The sequence below is a fragment of the Hipposideros armiger genome, unplaced genomic scaffold (genome assembly GCF_001890085.2).
Source record: "Hipposideros armiger isolate ML-2016 unplaced genomic scaffold, ASM189008v1 scaffold_1119, whole genome shotgun sequence".
Taxonomy (NCBI): Eukaryota; Metazoa; Chordata; class Mammalia; order Chiroptera; family Hipposideridae; genus Hipposideros; species Hipposideros armiger.
In genome coordinates, this window is record NW_017732469.1 from 412,809 (window position 1) to 431,920 (window position 19,112).

At 36.8% G+C, this 19,112-nt stretch overlaps 1 protein-coding gene across 1 annotated transcript in view; it reads right to left on the reverse strand.

The window, feature by feature from the left end:
* The window catches only part of SHPRH (SNF2 histone linker PHD RING helicase), a 69,409-nt gene that overhangs the window by 42,164 nt on the left and 8,133 nt on the right, over positions 1-19,112 (reverse strand). The window contains exons 4-12 of the mRNA XM_019632316.1: positions 18,660-18,810; positions 17,421-17,526; positions 16,085-16,341; positions 13,679-14,338; positions 12,126-12,377; positions 11,231-11,309; positions 6,567-6,730; positions 6,200-6,456; positions 5,527-5,648 (exon numbers count right to left, since the gene is read on the reverse strand). Of these exons, the coding sequence (XP_019487861.1) occupies positions 5,527-5,648; positions 6,200-6,456; positions 6,567-6,730; positions 11,231-11,309; positions 12,126-12,377; positions 13,679-14,338; positions 16,085-16,341; positions 17,421-17,526; positions 18,660-18,810 (2,048 nt within the window). The remainder of the gene's footprint in view (positions 1-5,526; positions 5,649-6,199; positions 6,457-6,566; positions 6,731-11,230; positions 11,310-12,125; positions 12,378-13,678; positions 14,339-16,084; positions 16,342-17,420; positions 17,527-18,659; positions 18,811-19,112) is intronic.

Here is a 19,112-nt window from a genome sequence, read left to right on the forward strand (position 1 = left end):
TTTAAGCTGAGCCATCCTGCTACCTGTTGGCAGCTCAGCGGCTGCTCAGCTCGGGCTGGACTTGAACCTCTGTTGCTCAGAGCTCAAACTCTTGAGCGAGCTCTTAACCAACTGAGCCACTCGGCCGGCCCTTCTAATGGACTTTCTAATAGGACTTTCTCTTAACAATTAGCAATAGTTTCCATCCACAGAAAGACCAAGAAGTACAGTGGGAATGCAGTGGAAACATCTGGAAAGAGCAGGGATATGCCTCCTGTCATGCCATAGCATGGTATTTGCCACATGGGAGGCAGCTCCATGATAATCCTGCTGGAGTGTACAGTGTTTGGAAATGATCAGATGAAAAAACTTTTTTTTCCCCAATCCCCATATCATGTATAACTTCACAGCAAGAAAAAGGAGACAATAAATCTGAAAAGGAGACTAGAAATTAGGCCAAGTGAAGAAATTAAGTGTCTAATACGCTTGTGAGTCCTAACAGCATAGAATAAAATCAGAAATGCAGTTTTAGAATCAAGAGGGGAAATCTGAATTTTAGTTTTATTATTGTGACAATCTACAACTAATATATTACTTCATTTTAGAAATATGTGATGGTGAGCTTCAACCTACTATAGATAGCATAATATTGAGGCTTACAAATGTGTATTTGATAAAGAAGCAGACATAGTATAATAATAACATTAAACATTTGATTTGAAATGTAAAGATCCAGGGCAAATTCTGTTATTTATTAGCTATAATCTTGAGAAAGCAATTAAGACTTTCAAATTCCAGTTTTCTCATACTATATAAAATGGGGATGATACTTTATTGGATAATTAACCTCACTGGGGCATTATGAGGATAAAAAGGAATATTTACATGAAAGTGTTATACATAATATACAATGCTTGTATGATCATTTCTCAGATAAGATGCTGGATTTAATGAACTGAAATATTTTAAATAATATATTCATTATTCATGTACTTTAAAGACCAAGCCCACATATAGCTAATCGGATAGTCAAGTATTCTGTAGATTTTAATCACAATTGTTCCACTCCATTAATTTGGGACTGAGAAACTGGTATTACATATGGCACAGGAGTTCCCAATTTTTGCCTAGTTATTTCCAAGTCGAAATAAAGAAGAGTTTAAATAAAAAATTGTTTTCTGTTAAAAGGTTGCCTCATTTAGTTGTTCACTATGGACTGTAAAGCACAGACCATTTTAGAGTTTAGACTGATGCCTGCAATACTAGTCTTAGGCACACTTAGCAATTGAGATGGTAATGATGATGAGGGTGATGATTAAGAATTATCAGAGAAAATGCAAACTTGCAAACACTGCCAGCTAAATCGAAGATTTCCTAGGGAATGTCTTAGAGGGAAGATTTGCTCAGAAAGGTACATGTACTGTATTTGAACTATTTATCACGGATATGTAATAATATACCCTTTTCTCTTATTATTAGTTACTAATAAAATCTGCATTGTAAGCAGGTTGAAAAGTGGTAAGAATTTGTGGTCACTTCATATTATCACAATCAGTAACATCATTCTTCACCTATACGTTTGTATCAAGTTTTCAGTGTGTATCCACACTTCATATTAAGAGCAATACTTCAAGGCACAGCACATGGTATTGTCTATATTCTATTGATAAGGAAACCGAGATTCAGAAACTTTGAATGATATACTCAAGTTCACAGGACTACAACTATAGCAAATAAGAAGCCTCATCTTCTTCAGTTCTTGTCCAGAGCTACTTCTGTTCAGCTTCTCTAACTCTACCCATGAATCGGGAGGACAAGAGACACCCCAGTTCTTGCTGTTATGCTGAAGAGCTGATATATTAAGACAGACCACTACATTCAAAGAGGCTTAGAACATTTCCTGTATTCCACAAAAACACAATTTTTCCCGGGTATCTGATTTCTTTAAGGTCTTACGAGGTCCATGAGAAGGGTAAAGTCTCTCTGTGATTGTGTACCCACGTAGAATAATGGATTAGGAACCTTTGTGGGAAGGTTGGAGGAAGTGGAATTTACCATGAAATGCTTTCCAGCTCTAACATAATGATGCGCTAACGCCACAGATTTTGTGAGAAATACAGAAATAAAGAAGCACTTGTACACCCTAAATTATCAAAGTACTTAAAACTGTACATTATTTCACCATTATGAAATCCTTATATGACTTCAAGGACTATATTCCACTTAGTTTTAGAGGAACAAAAATCAAATTTTCTAAACCAAAGCTATTAGAGGTTTTATAAAGGTACATTTACATCAGTAATTTCCTCACTACCAGCAAGTTTCTAAGAGTCACTATGGTATAAAAGCTACAGAACTATACAATCTCTTATTATATTACAAATGGAATAACAGATTGAAGGAGCTGTTGAAAAGAGCACTCAGTGATTCACTGAAGTTGCAAAAAAGTAACACTTGAGTTCAGTCAGCCAGAAAAGTTATCATGCAGGAAATCTAGAATAAATTTCTGCAAAAAATAAACGATGCTAACACAAAGGAAGAGGCACTAAGTTAATTCCAAGATAACTATAAAAGTAAATTGCGGTCATAAAAATAAAGCTAACGAGTAAATGAAGTAATAGAAAGCTGGTTGTACAATTTTGTCTTCTCATCACAGTGTATGAATGAGGATTCCAGCTGTTTCCACATCTTCACCAACATCGGGTCATTGAGTCATTCCAATAAGCGCACAGTGATATCTTTGTGGTTTGAATTTGCATATACCTAATGACTAATGATGCTGAATTTCTATCTTCTCATGTGCCTTTTGCCATGTCTACACATCATTGACGTCTCTGTTAAAATATTTTGCCTATTTTAATTGGGTTATTTTATTATTGGTTTTTAATAGGTCTTTTTATAGTCTGGATACAAGTCCTTTCTCAGGTATGTGATTTCCAAGTATTTTCTCCATTCAATGCCTTATCTTTTTATTTTCTTAAGAGTGCCTTTTGAAGAGCAGAAGTTATTAATTTTGAAGTTAAATCTACCAGTTTTTTCCATTTATGTATTGTGCTTTTGGTGCTGTATCTAAGAAATCTTTGCCTAATCCTAATTCACAAATATTTTCTTTGTTTTCTTCTAAAAGTTTCACTTGCTCTACATTTTTAGTTTCTTAAGGTATCAGCTGAAGTCACTGACTTAAAACATTTTTCTTTTCTAATATAGGTGTTTAGTCACATAAATTCCCCTTTAATTATTGATTTGCTACATTCCACATAACTTGATAAGTTGTGTTTGTATTTTAATTCTCTTCAAAATATTTCCCAGTTTCCCTTTTAATTTATTCTTTAACCCAAAGGTCATTTAAAAGTATGGTGTTTAGTTCCCAAATATTTGGGGACTTTCCACTTATCTTTCTGTTTGACATCTAATTTAATTGCACTGAGGATAGAGAATATACTTTGTAAGACATAAACCCTTCTAAATTTATTAACATGTTTTACAGCCCAGAACATATCCTGTCTTGGTTAACATTCCATGTACACTTTGAAAAGAATGCATATTCTTTGGTTGGGTAAGTGTTCTATAACTGCTGATTATATGTCAATTGGTTGATAGTGTTGTTAGAGTTTTCTATGTCCTTACTTTTCTTTTTCTTGTGCTAGCAATAATTGAAGAGGGTTGTTGAAATCTCTGACTATAATTATGGATTTGTCTTTTTCTCATTGCAGTTCTAACAGGTTTTATTTTGAAGCCCTGGTTTAGGCACATAAACACTTAGGACTCTTATTTTCCAGTAATGAAATAACACTATCCTTGGTAATATTCTTTGTCTACAGTAATATAGCCACACCAGCTTTTTTTTTATTAGTGTTAACACACTATATCTTTTTATATCCTTTTACATTTGCATCTTTAAATATAAAGGGGGTTTCTGCTACACAGCATATTATTAGATATTGCTTTAAAAATTTTTTATTTAATCTATTCTGAAAAACTCTGAGGCATTTAGACCATTACATCTAATGTGATCACCGATATGCTTGGGTTTAAATCTACTATCTTGCTCTGTGTTTTATATTTGTCTCGTCTGTTCTTTGCTCCCTTTTATTCTTTTATCTATAGAATAAAAGATAAAATATGCTATAATCATTCATTCTTTTTTTCAGATTGAGATTTTTTTTTTAAATCTCTGAGATTATTACTTCTAACACTTTGTGGTGTTTTTCAGTGGCTGCTTTACTGTGTACAGCACATATCTTTCTGTGACTTGTCACATTCTACTGCCATGTGATATTATACCACTTCATATATAGTATAAAAACTTTGCAACATTAAATATCCATTTGTCCCCTCCCAGACTTAGTGCATTTGTTGTTGCATTTGAAGTTACCTACAATCTCAATGATGCTCTTTTCAGAATCTTCAGTCTTCGTCCTCTTTTTCATGTTGTATAGTTTCTATTGCTATTCTATTCTTCGATGCTACTGTGCTACTGACATTTTTTTCTGCAGAGTCTAATCTGCTATTTATTAAATGTATTTTCCATATTAGACATGGAAATTTGCATCTATAGAAGCCTGAATTTATGTTTCAATGTCTCTACTTAACATGTTTAACCTTTACTCTTGAACCTATGAAATACAGTTCTAATGATGCTCGTATTTATATGGAAAGGTATTTGCTAAATGGTGCTTGTTGAAAGAACCAGTTACATAACTTCTGCTTCTAAGACAGAATAACAGAATGGATTTACTCTCTTTCCTGAAACAGCTAAAATAACACATAATATATATACACGAAATAATAGTTTATAAGATATTGGCCATCAGGCAACAAAAAAGTGATCCCTGAGAGATGGGAAACACCAAGTAAACATCTTTCCATGAAATACAAAATTCTCTTTCTAACCTCCTTAAATTTTGTGAATATATACTGCCATAAGTATGCTACACACATTAGGTGTGTGTGTGCACTTACCTGTCTCCCTCTGCTAAGAATTTAAGGTCCACAAAATCAGAGACTTTACTTTGTTTGATGGTACCATCTTTGGTATCCAGATCATACAAGGTACACAGCAGACACTCTAATATTTATGGAAAGAATGAATTTACAAAGAATCTTATTTTGTAAATCAATGACCAAAATTCCCTTGAATGTGTCAGAATTTAGCCATTCTTCTAATTCCAGACATATTGGTTCTTTCACAATTGTTCACTATGATTGACTAAGATTAATAATTTATAGCCAGGTCTTTGTTCACAACCTCATTCCCCTAAAAAAAAACCAAAAACAGACCAAAAACCAAACCAAAAACAAAAAAACCCAGAACAACAAAAAATCCCCAAAAAAACTCTACACGTGGAAATGCTTGGTACAAGCACAGGTGACTCTGAAGAGTTTGAGATGTCCTGCATACCTGCTCTCCCTCAGGTTGAACCTATGGAGGTTACCATCAGTAGCTTGTAAGAGTGTTTTTCTCTGGGGATTTTGATGTCTATTAATACCTAATCTTCATCATTAAGTATGAGGAGAGTCACAGACAACAAAGTAATCACCTTCTACCTTTAATGATGTGGATGCCTGCTAAGCCATTGAGGGCACAAACTAGTTGCCGATGAGCTTCTTCACATTCAGTTCCACATTTCTTCTGCAGCGATGTCAGCAGCTCCTCCATTGTCATGGTGCTAAAAGAAGAGGCACTTTGTTCAGAACTAGAACGAAAGTCCTAAGTGAGAGTACTGAATCACGTGAGATCATCAGACTCTTACAGAGTCTTTGTGGTACCTTCGGCATCTTTCTCTTCACCTCCACTTTTACCACTATCACTTTTAACTTAATTTCAGTAGGCCCCTCTTATCCGTGGGGATACATTCCAAGACCCTCAGTAGATGCCTGAAACCATGCTACCCAACCCTATAAACCAACAAAATGTAAAGAAAAGAGCAAAAGCATTTCATATCTGGAGTGCAGCAAAATAAAACAACGAAACAAAAAACAAAACTCCACAATAGTCCTAATTTTAAAAGAAATGCTCAAAAATGTAAAAACAATTTTGATGTGATTTGCTTTCACAAATATGGTTCCATATATCAAAGAGAAATTACCACACTGCTAAAAATAACTGCCAACTCAGTCACAAGACCATGAATGAAACTGAGCTAGGAAGATAACTGCTTAAATATTGTCCATCACTACTATATTATCAACTGCAGTAGAAGGAAACTGATGATAAAACCTTTTTTGGAGTGGCAAGAACTCCCCGCGAACGGCCTGTGGGTGGCAGCAGGCCTGCCTGAGCCTCAGCAGTGGGTACAGGATGGAGGTGACAGTCCGTCTGTCCAGGCTGCTGAGCTTCAGAGCCCAGTCGGAAATCTTCCTGAGTTTTACTACTGCGTCCTGGCAGCACACCTCATGTTGGCGGTGATAAAAATGTCTTTCCACTGGAGAAAAGTGTAGCCAGTGGGTTTCTTCTGTCTGAGGAGGTATCTGGATCTGTAAAAAGGGGAGAAAAAAAGATTTCACTTGGAAATGTCGCTTTCCATCCCAACTCTGCTTCTTTTTCTTTTTAATATCGTTAATCAATAGAAACTTATCCTACTGACTTGGTCGATCACGTCTTTCTTTGCCGACCTCCATAGAACCTTGGCAATGAAGCTGTACAGGTGCTGAGGGTTCCTCTTGCAGTAAGGGCGATAGAGGAGTCGAACCCACCAGTGTTTGACACAGTAAGGTTCAACACCCAGAAAGACCACTAACCCAAAAAGATCTGAAAAGGAAAAAAAAAGAACAAAGCACATTGAGAATAACTGCTTCCGTATTTCTTCATTACTATTTTGAATAACCACTTTCACAGACATTCCATAACACGTAATACTTTCCATGAATTAAAATGCAGATAGTACAGGCTCTTGAATCTGAAAGTCAATTCCAATTCAACTTCCATTTACTGAGTAATCTGCTCTAGCTTTTCTGCTTGGAGCTAAAATGTTTTAAAGTTTATAGAACCATTCATTACACAAAGTTTGTACTTAATTCAAAAGCCTGAAACTTCTATCAGAAATAAAATAAGAAAGCTACTCAATTGAGTGTGCCTGATCAAGAGATACATAAGAAGTATCACACACTTAAACTAATAGATGCAAAATTACCTGGATCAGAAAAGAAAAAGTTCTCATCACAAAAGTGGTATGGAGAATACTCTGATCCAATATTCCTCATACTCATTGATCAAATAATTCTACTTCTAGGAAATAAGCTAAGACACTAATAAAAAAGAGACAAGATTTACCCCACAGTGATATTCACAGCAACAATATACAGAATAAAAGTGCCTCAAGTAAAGGAATGATTATCATGCCCGTAAGACCTTTTTTCCCCCTGATCCAGCAGGTCTTGTGTTTGTTAGCTTTGGAATATGGTACTTCTTATATATTTCTTGATTGGAAACACTCTATTTTATATCCCTCTTTTTTTCCTATTTAACATTATATATACCCTAAGCAGTTTTCCATATATTTATGATGAATTTTTAAACATGGAAGACTGCTTAGGATACAATGTTAAGTAGAAAAAAAAAATAAAATTATGCACGTAGTATGAGTGCAAATATATAATCATCTATAAAGAAAAGTTTGGAACAGTGGTTATATCTTCAAATGAAGATTATAGCTAAGTGTAATTTTACTTATGTTTTTCTATATTGATAAACATGTTCACAATGGTCATATATTCTAAGACATTAAAAAAAAAAAAGCCATGACCCTACCTACAACCTTCATTCTGAAGATGACAATAAATATTTAAGTTGAATTAAGTTACTTTGCTGGTTCCTGAGTTTTAGTAACATCTGAAAATTGTACATATGCAGATATGCAGAAATTTATATTTTCTGTTCAAACCAATCCAATTGCCTATATGCTACCCGTTCTTTGAGGCCCCAAAGACGCCCTCAATACTAGGCGCTTCATACTAGAGAATTCTTCCCTGTGTTTACCTAACTCATGTTAATGTTTCAGATCTTGATGCAGTTGTCACTTCCTTCTGCATCCCTTTTATGTGACGTCATAGAGCCAGACATCTTGTTTTGAAACCTATTATACCGTATTTGCCGGCGTATAAGACGATTTTTTGGCCCTGAAAAATATGCCTCCAAGTGGGGGGTCGTCTTATACGCCAGGTACACTTCAGATAGACTGCCCATAGTGCTTGCCCCGTGCCATAGTGGCCTCCCAATGCCCGCCCACTTCATTCCACATACCGTTCAGGCATCAGCAGCGCTGCTGGGTGTATGCTCGGCTGTTATGCTATTTTGCTGTTATGCGATTTTACCACACTCGCAAAATCGCACACAGCCGACCATATAACAAACTCTGTATTTTGAGTGGAAATGTTAGGGGGTCGTCTTATACGCCGAGTCGTCTTATACGCCGGCAAATACGGTAGTTAGGATTTTATATTTCATATATAAAAATTATCTTGATTGTAACATTACATTTGTCTAAGTATTTAATAAATATATCTTCCTCTCTAAGCTGTAAGCTTAATAAGGTCAGGGACCTTGCCGATTTTTTGAGCACTATTATGTTTCCCAAAAAATAAATAATGAACCAATACATGTTACCACAAAGTATTAAGTTATTTAAAGTCTACATTTCAAAAACAAAAACCAAAAACCCAAAATAAATTAATAGATAAATGAAAAAGAAGAACAACAAAAGCAGCAGAAGCAGCTACCACTCATTGAATATTTAATATCTGCCAGGTACTGTGCGAAATGCTTTGCCCACTTTATTATAATTAATCTTTAAAACACCTTGTTTTACAAATAAAGAAAATAAGGATTTGAATATTTAAGTAGCTTGTTTATGGACATAGAACTAGGAAGTCAGGAGGTAAGCCTAGGTTCATATAACCCCAAAGCCAATGCTTTGTATAATACTCTAAAACAAATACATTATATAGACATGGGGTATGGCGGGTGGGAGGGGCTGGCAATGCTCTTGCCTATTTGACATTGTAAGCAGACTGACATTATTTCAGCTTGCCTGTAGAACATACAAAAGGCCTGGCAAATTATGGAATGAAAACATCCTAGCCTATTTCCTTGCTCAGAATGTGGCCAACCTGGGACGCACAAGATTTCTGAGTTTGTAGCTAATTAATAACTCATCAAATCTGATTTATCTCTATCAGTCTAACACACTGGTTTCTCAACTGAGGTGGAGGTGGAGGGGTGCAATTTTTCCCTGCAGGGGATATGTGCAATGTCTGAAGACATCTGTGGGTGTCACAACTGCAAGAGTGCTACCAGCATCTAGTGGGTAGAAGCTAACATCCTAAAAGGCACAGGACAGCTGCTAAAAAAAATAATTATCCAGCCCAAAATGTCAATGGGGCCAAAGTTGAGAAATGCTGGTCTAACACACACACACACACACACACACACACACACACACACTGAGCCTTTCACTTCCAAATATGACATAATAAATCCTGGCAGGCTAACGTTCTCACTGCAACAGTTACAAAAAGAACTGATACACCGCGAGAATCATAGTGTTCAAGATGTCAGTTATGGAAGCAGAGGAAAGATAAACTAAAATTCCAGAAAATTTGGAAAAGTTCTTTTTTAGGTAACTTGGGCAGGAGGAAAGTTTGGAAAAGTTCTTTTTTAGGTAACTTGGGCAGGAGGAAACTTTTGGGGGTGATTATCCTGATTGTGAAAACAGATTCAAGGGTATACACATATGTCAAAAGTTTACAAATTTTACAGTTTTATTATATGTCATTCATACCGCAATAAAGCTGTTTTTAAAAAATGTTCTCAAAAATTTATTGAATGAATGGTGACAAGTGTTCAAAACATCTGCCAACATCTTATATATCCAAAATAACCTATCTAAGTAACAGAAATGATTGATCATATTTTTTCTAAAATTAGAAAAAAAGCAACTCTGATAGTTTTCTTTTTTCTGTACCCTCTCAGCTAACTTCTGAGCTGTATGAGATCTTATTAACACCTACATATCTAAAATATCTACAATTTGGGCAGTTTCCAAAAGTAACAGCAGACCACTAAATTTGGCCTTTTTTTTTTTTTTTAACCTGAGCCATCCTGCCACCTGTTGGCAGCTCAGCGGCTGCTCAGCTCGGGCTGGCAATCGAACTGCTGTTGCTTAGAGCTCAAACTCTTGAGGTGAGTTCTTAACCAACTGAGCCACTCGGCCGGCCCCTAAATTTGGCCTTTTAATTAGACTATTATTCTATAATATGTATCTTAATGTAACTTACTAAAATTACATAAATATTTAAATATGTACTTATAAAATCTTCATAGGAAACATTTTTCCTCCTAAAAGTCATCATCAAAAATATATTGTTTTTCTGGTCACAGTAATGGATGTTGACATTTTTATTTTAGCAGAGTGATATTATCCTGTTAAAAACAAACAATATAAAAAAGCCTGAATTTTCAGAAAGGTAAGTTTTGAAGATGAAGATTTGCCACAGGAGTTCAAGAATATTTATGTATTATCATTTAACTATGTTTTAATGACAGTTTTCAAAAAAATTTATTATGTAAAACAATATTTACTTGAACTTTTAATTTTAAACACTCACAAGTTAAATACAAGTTTTAAAAATGCAGTGTGTGCTTTTTGTAAAAGTACGTTATATGCATGAGATTATGTAGAAGCCTGAGTTACACTGTGTGTGTAGGAGGGGAGAACGAGACACAATCTAAATGTGCAAAAGAGGGAGGGGGGGTTGATGGAATAATGGTATAGCCATCTGGTGTGATGTTATAAAGCTATTAATATTTTATAACTTTTACAATTAGTAAAATCATGGCCCCACTATTTATGGGTTCAGGCAATAAACATTATGATCCTTATTTTTATAGACACAGCCAATTGAAATTAATTCCTTTCTCCTTTCTCTCTCTCTCTCTCATTCTTGTCAGGTTCGTTCTGTTTTCTGCTTACCACTCTGTAACCCCTATCTGCACTTTTTAGGTAGGCACAACAACTGTTCAATTTAGGACAATGGGACTCCCACTATATATCTATCCCCATATATAAAAACAAAAATAATCTGATTCCATTTAAGAAGATCAATGCTTGACACTACTAGGAGTCAAATACAAATACGTGTAAAATCACTTAAATAAGGATTTCGGCAAAGGTTAAACATAACAGTACTTTTTCTTTAAAAAATTTAAGCTGTCCAATACATGCACTACGTGAGGATACCATATACACATTACCCTCCAATCCTCTCTGTACTGGAGTGCCACTGATGCACCAGCGGTTAATCCCACTCAAGCGCTGAGCCATTTCTGCAGCCTGATGAGAGAAATATGGAATGAAAAAGAAAAACATAAGAATGCAGAAGTCAGGAACAAGTCTACTCATGAAAACAGCCCCCAAAAGCTATGCTTCAGTTCTGATGCTCTTGCTTTTATTTAACAGTTACCACACTAAATGTTGAATGTCACATTCCATCAGCCAACTTCTAGCATAGTGTTTTTCATTAGCAGGAGGATGTCACAGGTCACCCCACCCCCACCATAGAGGAAGGGTAATTCAAGATGTACAGGATGAAAAGGCTCCCTGAATGACTGATACATCCTCACCCCATCCTTCAGGTGTGAACCATTACACTAATAGACGTGACTCAGAAATTCAGGACAGGTTACAGGCTGGCCAAAGAAGACAGAATAAAGACATGTGACAAAGGTTGAATCAAAAGTCTATCTTCTGAAGTAGCATTTTCGCTCCCAGCTAGTCTCCCTGATAAAAAACTGCCAAAGCCCACTTTGTCCCCAAGCTATCAGAGCCTACATCAACTTCCCACCTGGCAGAAATGCTTACAAAGTCCCTCAGCAGACTTGACTTTGATCTTCATCACACATTAAATGCCATCTTACTCAAATACACACGGGCACTGCGTATAGACCAATGGTTAAGAGTACCTAAGGCTTACATAGTCCAAAGCACAGGAGAAAAGCAAAAGTGGCGAGCTGAACAGCAAAGTTTTGGCTGGTATCAACATTGCGGGTGAATTACACCTGAATTACTAAGACTTCTATGGACAGCTTTCCCCACCCCTTTCCCCTTCTCTCCTCCCTGGCCCTCAGGACACTCGGCAGAGCTCCTCACCTTCACCGCAGGACATTCGACCATCTGGGCCTCATCCAGGCAGATCCGCCACCACTCCACGGCCACCAGGGGGCTGGGGATGGCCATGTAGCGCTTCCGGTTGCGCAGGCGGCGCCCATCCTCACTGTTGCTGTGCGGGATATCCACGTAGTTCAGCTCTGAGCGGAGGACGTCGTAGGTGATAATGACTATATCCTGTTCTGCCAAAAAGTGAGGCTGCAAAAAGCCATCTTTCTTCACTCCTTGATATACCTAGGAAATAATCAGCAGGGACACTGCTATGGCGGAAAGGTTTATCAAAGATGGCTGAAATAATCATTCATTCAGGCCCTTACCAAGCCCCTTCTGTTTGTTTAGAACCAACCATGCTAGGAGGCACATCCCACACCTGTCTAGAGAAAGACACATTTTAGTGTGGAAGACCAGTAACGCCACCCATGTGAAAGGAACTGTCACAAAAGTCAACGTGATAGCATCACAGTGGGAAGACCAATTCTATGGCTGAAAAGGTAAATTCAGAGAGGACTTAAAATTTGAGGTGGGTCTGGAAGAACAGTTAGGAGTTCTCTCTCACAGGTGGGGAAAAAGGGAAAAAGCCATGTAGGGAGGTCGACAGAATCAATACCATGTGCAAAAGCACAATGGTAAAATTAGAAGAGCAAGAGCTGCTATTTACTGAATGCCTGCTATGCTTCAGACAGTGCTAAGCTTTATCTCCTATCTTCAACAACCCCGTTAGCAGTTGTTTATTCCTAGTCCACGTGGACGAAACATGAAGTGACTTGCTCAAAACTGGTAGAGCCAAGAATGAAACCAAGGTTTGTCTACCCCACAAAGCAGAGCTCCTCAAAGGGAAAGATGGTGTTTTACTTATAACTGGATTCTCTCTCCATGCCCAGGACAGTGGCTGAAATACAGAAAACCTGCAATAACATTTGACTGCAAAGAAGAAAAGAAGAAGAGAATGAGGAACACTAACATTAGTGAACAGCAACACTGAATGACCACGTGTCAGCACTTTATCAAATCATTTAATCTTCACAATGTGAGGAGGTCTGTAAGGGGATACTATTTTCAGAACTTAGCACAGTTCCTGGCACGTAACAGGTGCTCAATAAATATTTGTCGAATGAGTCAATTCTTATTTCACAGATGAGTTAACTGAGGCTACAGAGGAACATTTGGGAGCTAATAGGTGGCAGATCAGATAAGTATTATAGCTATTACATAATACTGCCTTTGGACTGCATTTCTGTGTAAGAGTGTAAATGCTTAATCAAAGACTTTCTCATTTACATGATGAGTCCTTTTCAAAAGCTTTCACATCTTTCTACTTAAAGTGCTTTAACTCCTGAACTTCTGATGTCAGAAAAGAATAAATAATTCACTGTTCTGTATTTTATTTTCAATGTCCTCTTCAAGCTCTGATTTACTATTATTATCTCATTAAGTTAATTGTTGGGATAAAGAATAAAGTGACAAAGATTACAAAAGCTATTATGAACAAGTCAAAATTTGTTTTCCTACTCCTTCAAAGAGCCCAACTGCCTTACCAACACGCGAAGAGACGACGACCTCACATGCCTGTTGATTTCGTCCACCCACTGATGACAGATGGAGCTTGGCGAGATGATCAGAGTTGCTCTTGTTGACACTGGTTCCATTGCAACAAGGCAGTGGGGGCAGTAAAAAGGCTTAATCTTCAGGTTCTTCTCTTCGTAATTCACACATTCTGCGTGTTGCCACAGGTGGCATTTCAGGCACTGAACACGAGGCTTAAGGTCCATCTGGTCAAGTTCACCACATATGCACTCAAAGCGATAGTCAGAGGAGTTGCAGGGACTCACAATGTTAGAATGCGGCACATCAGCACCAGCGGGGTTTAGAGACTCAGCTTGGTTCTCTGCTGCCTGTTCCTGCTTGACTTCAAGGACACACGTACTTTCAGATGTGGTAACATCAGTAATTCCAGAGTCATTGGCAGCTGGGCAGTGATCTTCTGAACTGAGATCGAGGTTAGGCTGACTTTTGCCCCTTTCTGTGGACGGACCAGGCTTTTTCCTAATTTTACTACGATTTCTCCCGGCCTTGTAGTAATAATAGTAAGGATCGTTGTCATCACCAGAGGTGTTTGATGGCAAGTATTCAGAATCTGTGTCTTTGCTCCCTGATTTTCTGGATTCTTTCTGAATTTTCCTTGGACTCCACACTGCCTATGAAAAGATATTATTTAATTATTTTTTTCCAAAAGTTACATTTCTGAAATTAAATTCCCAAGTTTATTTATGTGCCTTACATAAAAATCCTGTAACCAGTCTTTGCTACCCTTTTCCTTGATGAGAATCACTCCTGATCAGTGGCTTTTAATCCGCCTTCTACGAGAACCCTCCCTGTAGTCTGCAGGTCCAGAAGAAAGGGAAGGTTCTACTACTGTACAAGTAAGATTTGGAGAGAACAAAAATTAGAAAGATAAAGGGAGCTACTGATATTTTGGTATTAACCTCTTATAATTTATGGTCTGCCTAAATCAATAAAAGACTAGTAGTGTATAATACATAAATATACAAACTAGGACAATTATAAAAACATCAAGTGCTAAACTATAGCATTTACAGAAAGTGAAAGTTAATCTAGTTACTGCAATTAGCGAATAGTACACTTTTTTTTTTCAGCTGAGTCATCCTGCCACCTGTTGGCAGCTCAGCAGCAGTTCAGCTCATCCCGGGAATCAAACCGGTGACCCTGTTGCTCAGAACTCGCACTCTTGAGCAAGCTCTTAACCAACTGAGCCACTCGGCCGGCCCTGCAACTAGCGAATAAATTTCTTCCTCCTGGGCCTCCCTCCCTCCCTTCTTTCCTTCTTTCCTTCCTTCCTCCCTCCCTCCTTTTTACCTTTATCTCCTTCCTGCAATTATTTATTGAATGTCAATTCTGTGCCAGGCATCATGTTAGATGCTGGGGATACAAATATGAGAAATATTAACCTCTGTTCTCAAAGGGGTTTGTTGGAAACGAGAGAGTGGTAAAAAGTAAAATGGTGCTATAGGAATGCAAAAGAGGAGTATATAACACAGAGAAGCTGTGGTGGAAAGCTGGTGACAGCAACAGCCTCCTACAAATGATGTAGGATTCGAGACTGAACACAGGTGTTGGGACACTTTATACAGAATGAATGGCATTAATTGAAGGAGTTGTTTTTTGTTTTGTTTTGTTTTGTTTTGGTGATGGGATTAATAAAAGCATAGAAATTCATTGCAGTCTTCTACCCTGGCTAGGGAAAAATGTTGGTGACTCCCACAAAATGTTGGAGACTTTCTACTCAGGAAATGAATTTTTTATCTGCTGTTTCTTTCACAGTAGCCAAGCTGATAGTGACACATTTGTACTTGTCATTAACCTTTTCTTGATTAATGTTTATAAATGTGTAACTATTTTCTTAAAAGCAAATTGAAATTAATAGCCCCAAGGAAACAGTTTTACAACCAAATGCAAAAATTTTATAAGATGATGATATGGGAAAGTAAGAATTCACTATATAAAAGATTCAAAATGTATACAAAGAGCTATGCAAATGGATGGTATATTAATATTTTTCAAGTATGGAATAAACTTTTTAATTGTTGACAACAGCATGATGAGAATGGAGAAGTTGTTTTAAAGTTTATAACATGCATAAGCAACTAATTTTATAATTTACTCAATAAACATTTAATACTTAACAAAAATAAGCATTTACTGAGTACTTGCTATGTGCCAAGTACTTTTCTCTGGCTAAAAGGTAACCTTTCTACTCTGATGGAACTTATATTCAGGAAGTAGAAAACATAAGTCACAACCATAAGGGATTTTCCTAACTAGCTTGTTTTTTATCTTCAGACTGTAAAAGCTTTGATGTCAAGATGGGATCTGTCACCTCATTCTGTAAGGCATCATATATAGCTTAATAAATGCTCTGTTACCTGCTTTTTTGTTTTATCATGTATATCCTCTTCCTTGTAATTCTTCCCCAATGTAAAAGTCCCAGAAAAACCATGGCCTTTGATCTGTTTCACAAGACCTTCAAAAATTAAACATTTCAGCATCCGTTTCAGAAGACTCTTGTTCCGCTGGACATCATATCTATATATAGAACTGACATACTTATAGATGGAAAGGATGGAAACTCCTTTTTTTCCATTCATTTCTTTCACAGCTGTCAGGATCATCACACGTGTAGCTAAATGCAAAAGGATATGCTAACTCAGTCAAAACAATTAAAATTAAAAGAAACTAAAACTCAGTTAATCTTAACGTACACTGAGGAACAAGTTAAGAAAAAAATAAATCAAAGATTTATTGAAGGTATATTGTCTGTATATCGTCAATCCGAACAATACATAATAAAAATTTATCTTACATAAATAAATTTAAAAATAAATAAATACTGTAATGAAAATAATTTAAGAATTACTTGTGAATTTGTTAATCTGATGAAGCAAATATTTAAATTATTAAAAAACTCTCACAATTATCTATGTATATGCTATCATTTTTTTTTTTTTTTAATTTGGGAATTGGGGGATGGGAACAGCGCTGGGGAATTGGGGGAAGGGGAACAGACAAGTTGCTGTCCTTTTGTTCTTCAGTCTAGTTGCAGAGGACACTGCTTCACTGGCCCAAGTTGGCACCATCATTGCACTCTTCCCGGGCGAGGCAGATCAGTCGCCGGCTTCTGGACGGGCGCTCACGGCGGCTGCTGGCCGCTCACGCTGGCTGCTGGCTACACACGGTAGCCCATGGCAACCCACTGCAGCAGGGGCTGCAGCCTACGCCGTCGCCGGGGACTCACAGCAGCCCAGCTCCAGGTTGAGCTGTTGTTCAGCATCTTAGCTGTGGAGGGCAGTGTCACTGGCCCTCATATGTGGGATCCAAACCGGGGCCCTCTGGCGTCCCAAGCCAGTTCTTAACCATCGCGCCACTCGGCCGGCCCTATGCTATCATTTTTAAGGGAATGATTCATCTGCTAGCAGAATTTGAAGCAGCTAGGCTTGAGAATAAACAAAGCTTGGCTTAAATTGTAAGCTAAAGAAATTTAAATACAACAGATTGAGCAAGAACTACATGGATAAAGTCAAATAAAAAATAAATCCTTCCTTTTGTTAAGATAATATGACTTATAACTGACCCATTTATGCAACATATAAACAACTATTAAAACAATTATTCATAACAATTACAAGATAACTGCTATATAAGAATTACAAGAACTATAACTGAACACTGTAAAAAACATGTTTTCAGAGATTTCATACTTACGGGGGCACTGAATTTTTTCTTTTGGTTCAATTTCCAAATTCTGGGTTGCTGTGTTTTTTACTTTTCCTCCAGAATGTGATGGAATGACATAATTCACCACTTTTCCCTGATATAAACAACATTCAGTAGTCACATAGTGTTTTGCTTTCAGTATCCTGAGTTGATTATTAAAATTAACCCTCCTTCTATTAAGGAGATACAAAAGAGATGTAAAAAATTATGGAAGAAAGGGATATATATGCTATTCATACATACAAACCTTATTTTTTTATTTCAGGGCTTACAGCTAGCCATCACCTTTTAAAATTATGCATATTATCTTTATTTATCTAAAGGTTAAGTTGGGACTTCTGCAATTAACTTTTCATGGCTTGTTTAAATATAGAATTAATCCACTAAATTTGTAACACTACTAAAAATAATTTTGAATTAAATATTTAATGAGCTAAAAATGCCAAAAACAAGTTACTGATAGTTAAAACTGTATACTCTAACTCATTTTTCTACAAAGGAAATAAATATTTTCTACTGCCTCCTCAAATCTGAAAGACTAACTTTGCAAACTTGACCCTATCAAAAGATCATATCATCACTAAGGTTGTGAGCATGGTGGGTTCTACAGGTAATTACAGTTATATCCTTAACTGTAGCCTCATTTCAGCAGATTTAATTGCTGATTTTAGATTTCATGATTGACCCATATGAGCTACATTTTCTCAGTGGAGTGTTTTTTAAACTTTAAAATTTATATCTTTAAACAGAATTATATATTTTGGAATAAGGACTTAAGAGTTTATTTCATCACCACTCCAATGACTAAGTTAGTCATCGTTTAACAAAATTCTCATTATTAGAGTCTAAGATTTACATATCTGAGATTTGTACAATTAAAAAAAAAAGTTCTCAAAAATATCTAGTGGTAATATGGAGACTTGTAGTAGTGACAAAACATCTGAGTTGTAACAGTACTTTCCTAAGGGAGTTTTTCTGCCAAGTAGAAAGCAGCTTGGTCAGTAACAGCATATCCCCTTCCTAGTTGGCCATCATCACTTGAATCCCACTGGGTCACAAACATCCCATTCTCTGGGCCCACTTGAGGTTAACTGATAACTAATGTAAACCATTAGCCGCAGCATAAATTGAAAATGTTGACTTAAGTGCCAACCCACTGTTAGACACATGATGCTTTCTGAGAACATATGTCCCCTGCTTTCCCAAACCCCACAGGACTCCTCCCACCTCAGGAAGAGTCAAAGCATCTTGTTTGACATCTTGTCGAGTATGTGTCAGGATCAGAGCCAAGACCTCCACTGTCTTTCCGAGACCCATCTCATCTGCTAGGATTCCACCGAGCAACTGTGGCCCAGCACTTGGGTACTCACGGATGATGCTAAAAGAAAAAACAAGAAGAATACATTAAAGGAATGCAAATAAAAATTATACTGCTCCTACCAAGAACTGGAAGAAATGCATAAAGTCAAACTTTTTTAAAACTTCATTTTAGGGTGAAACAATTCAAATTCCTAGGTCATGAATATAAGAACTGTGATAATCAAAAAACTGCCTGAGCTGTCTGCAGGAAACAAGCATAGTATTGGTAAACAGCTATCATTTTTTTTGTTCTATAAACAATAGGAAGCATGTCTGCCTTCTTTCCGTGACCTTTATGAACTTGTGAATAAAAAAATAAGA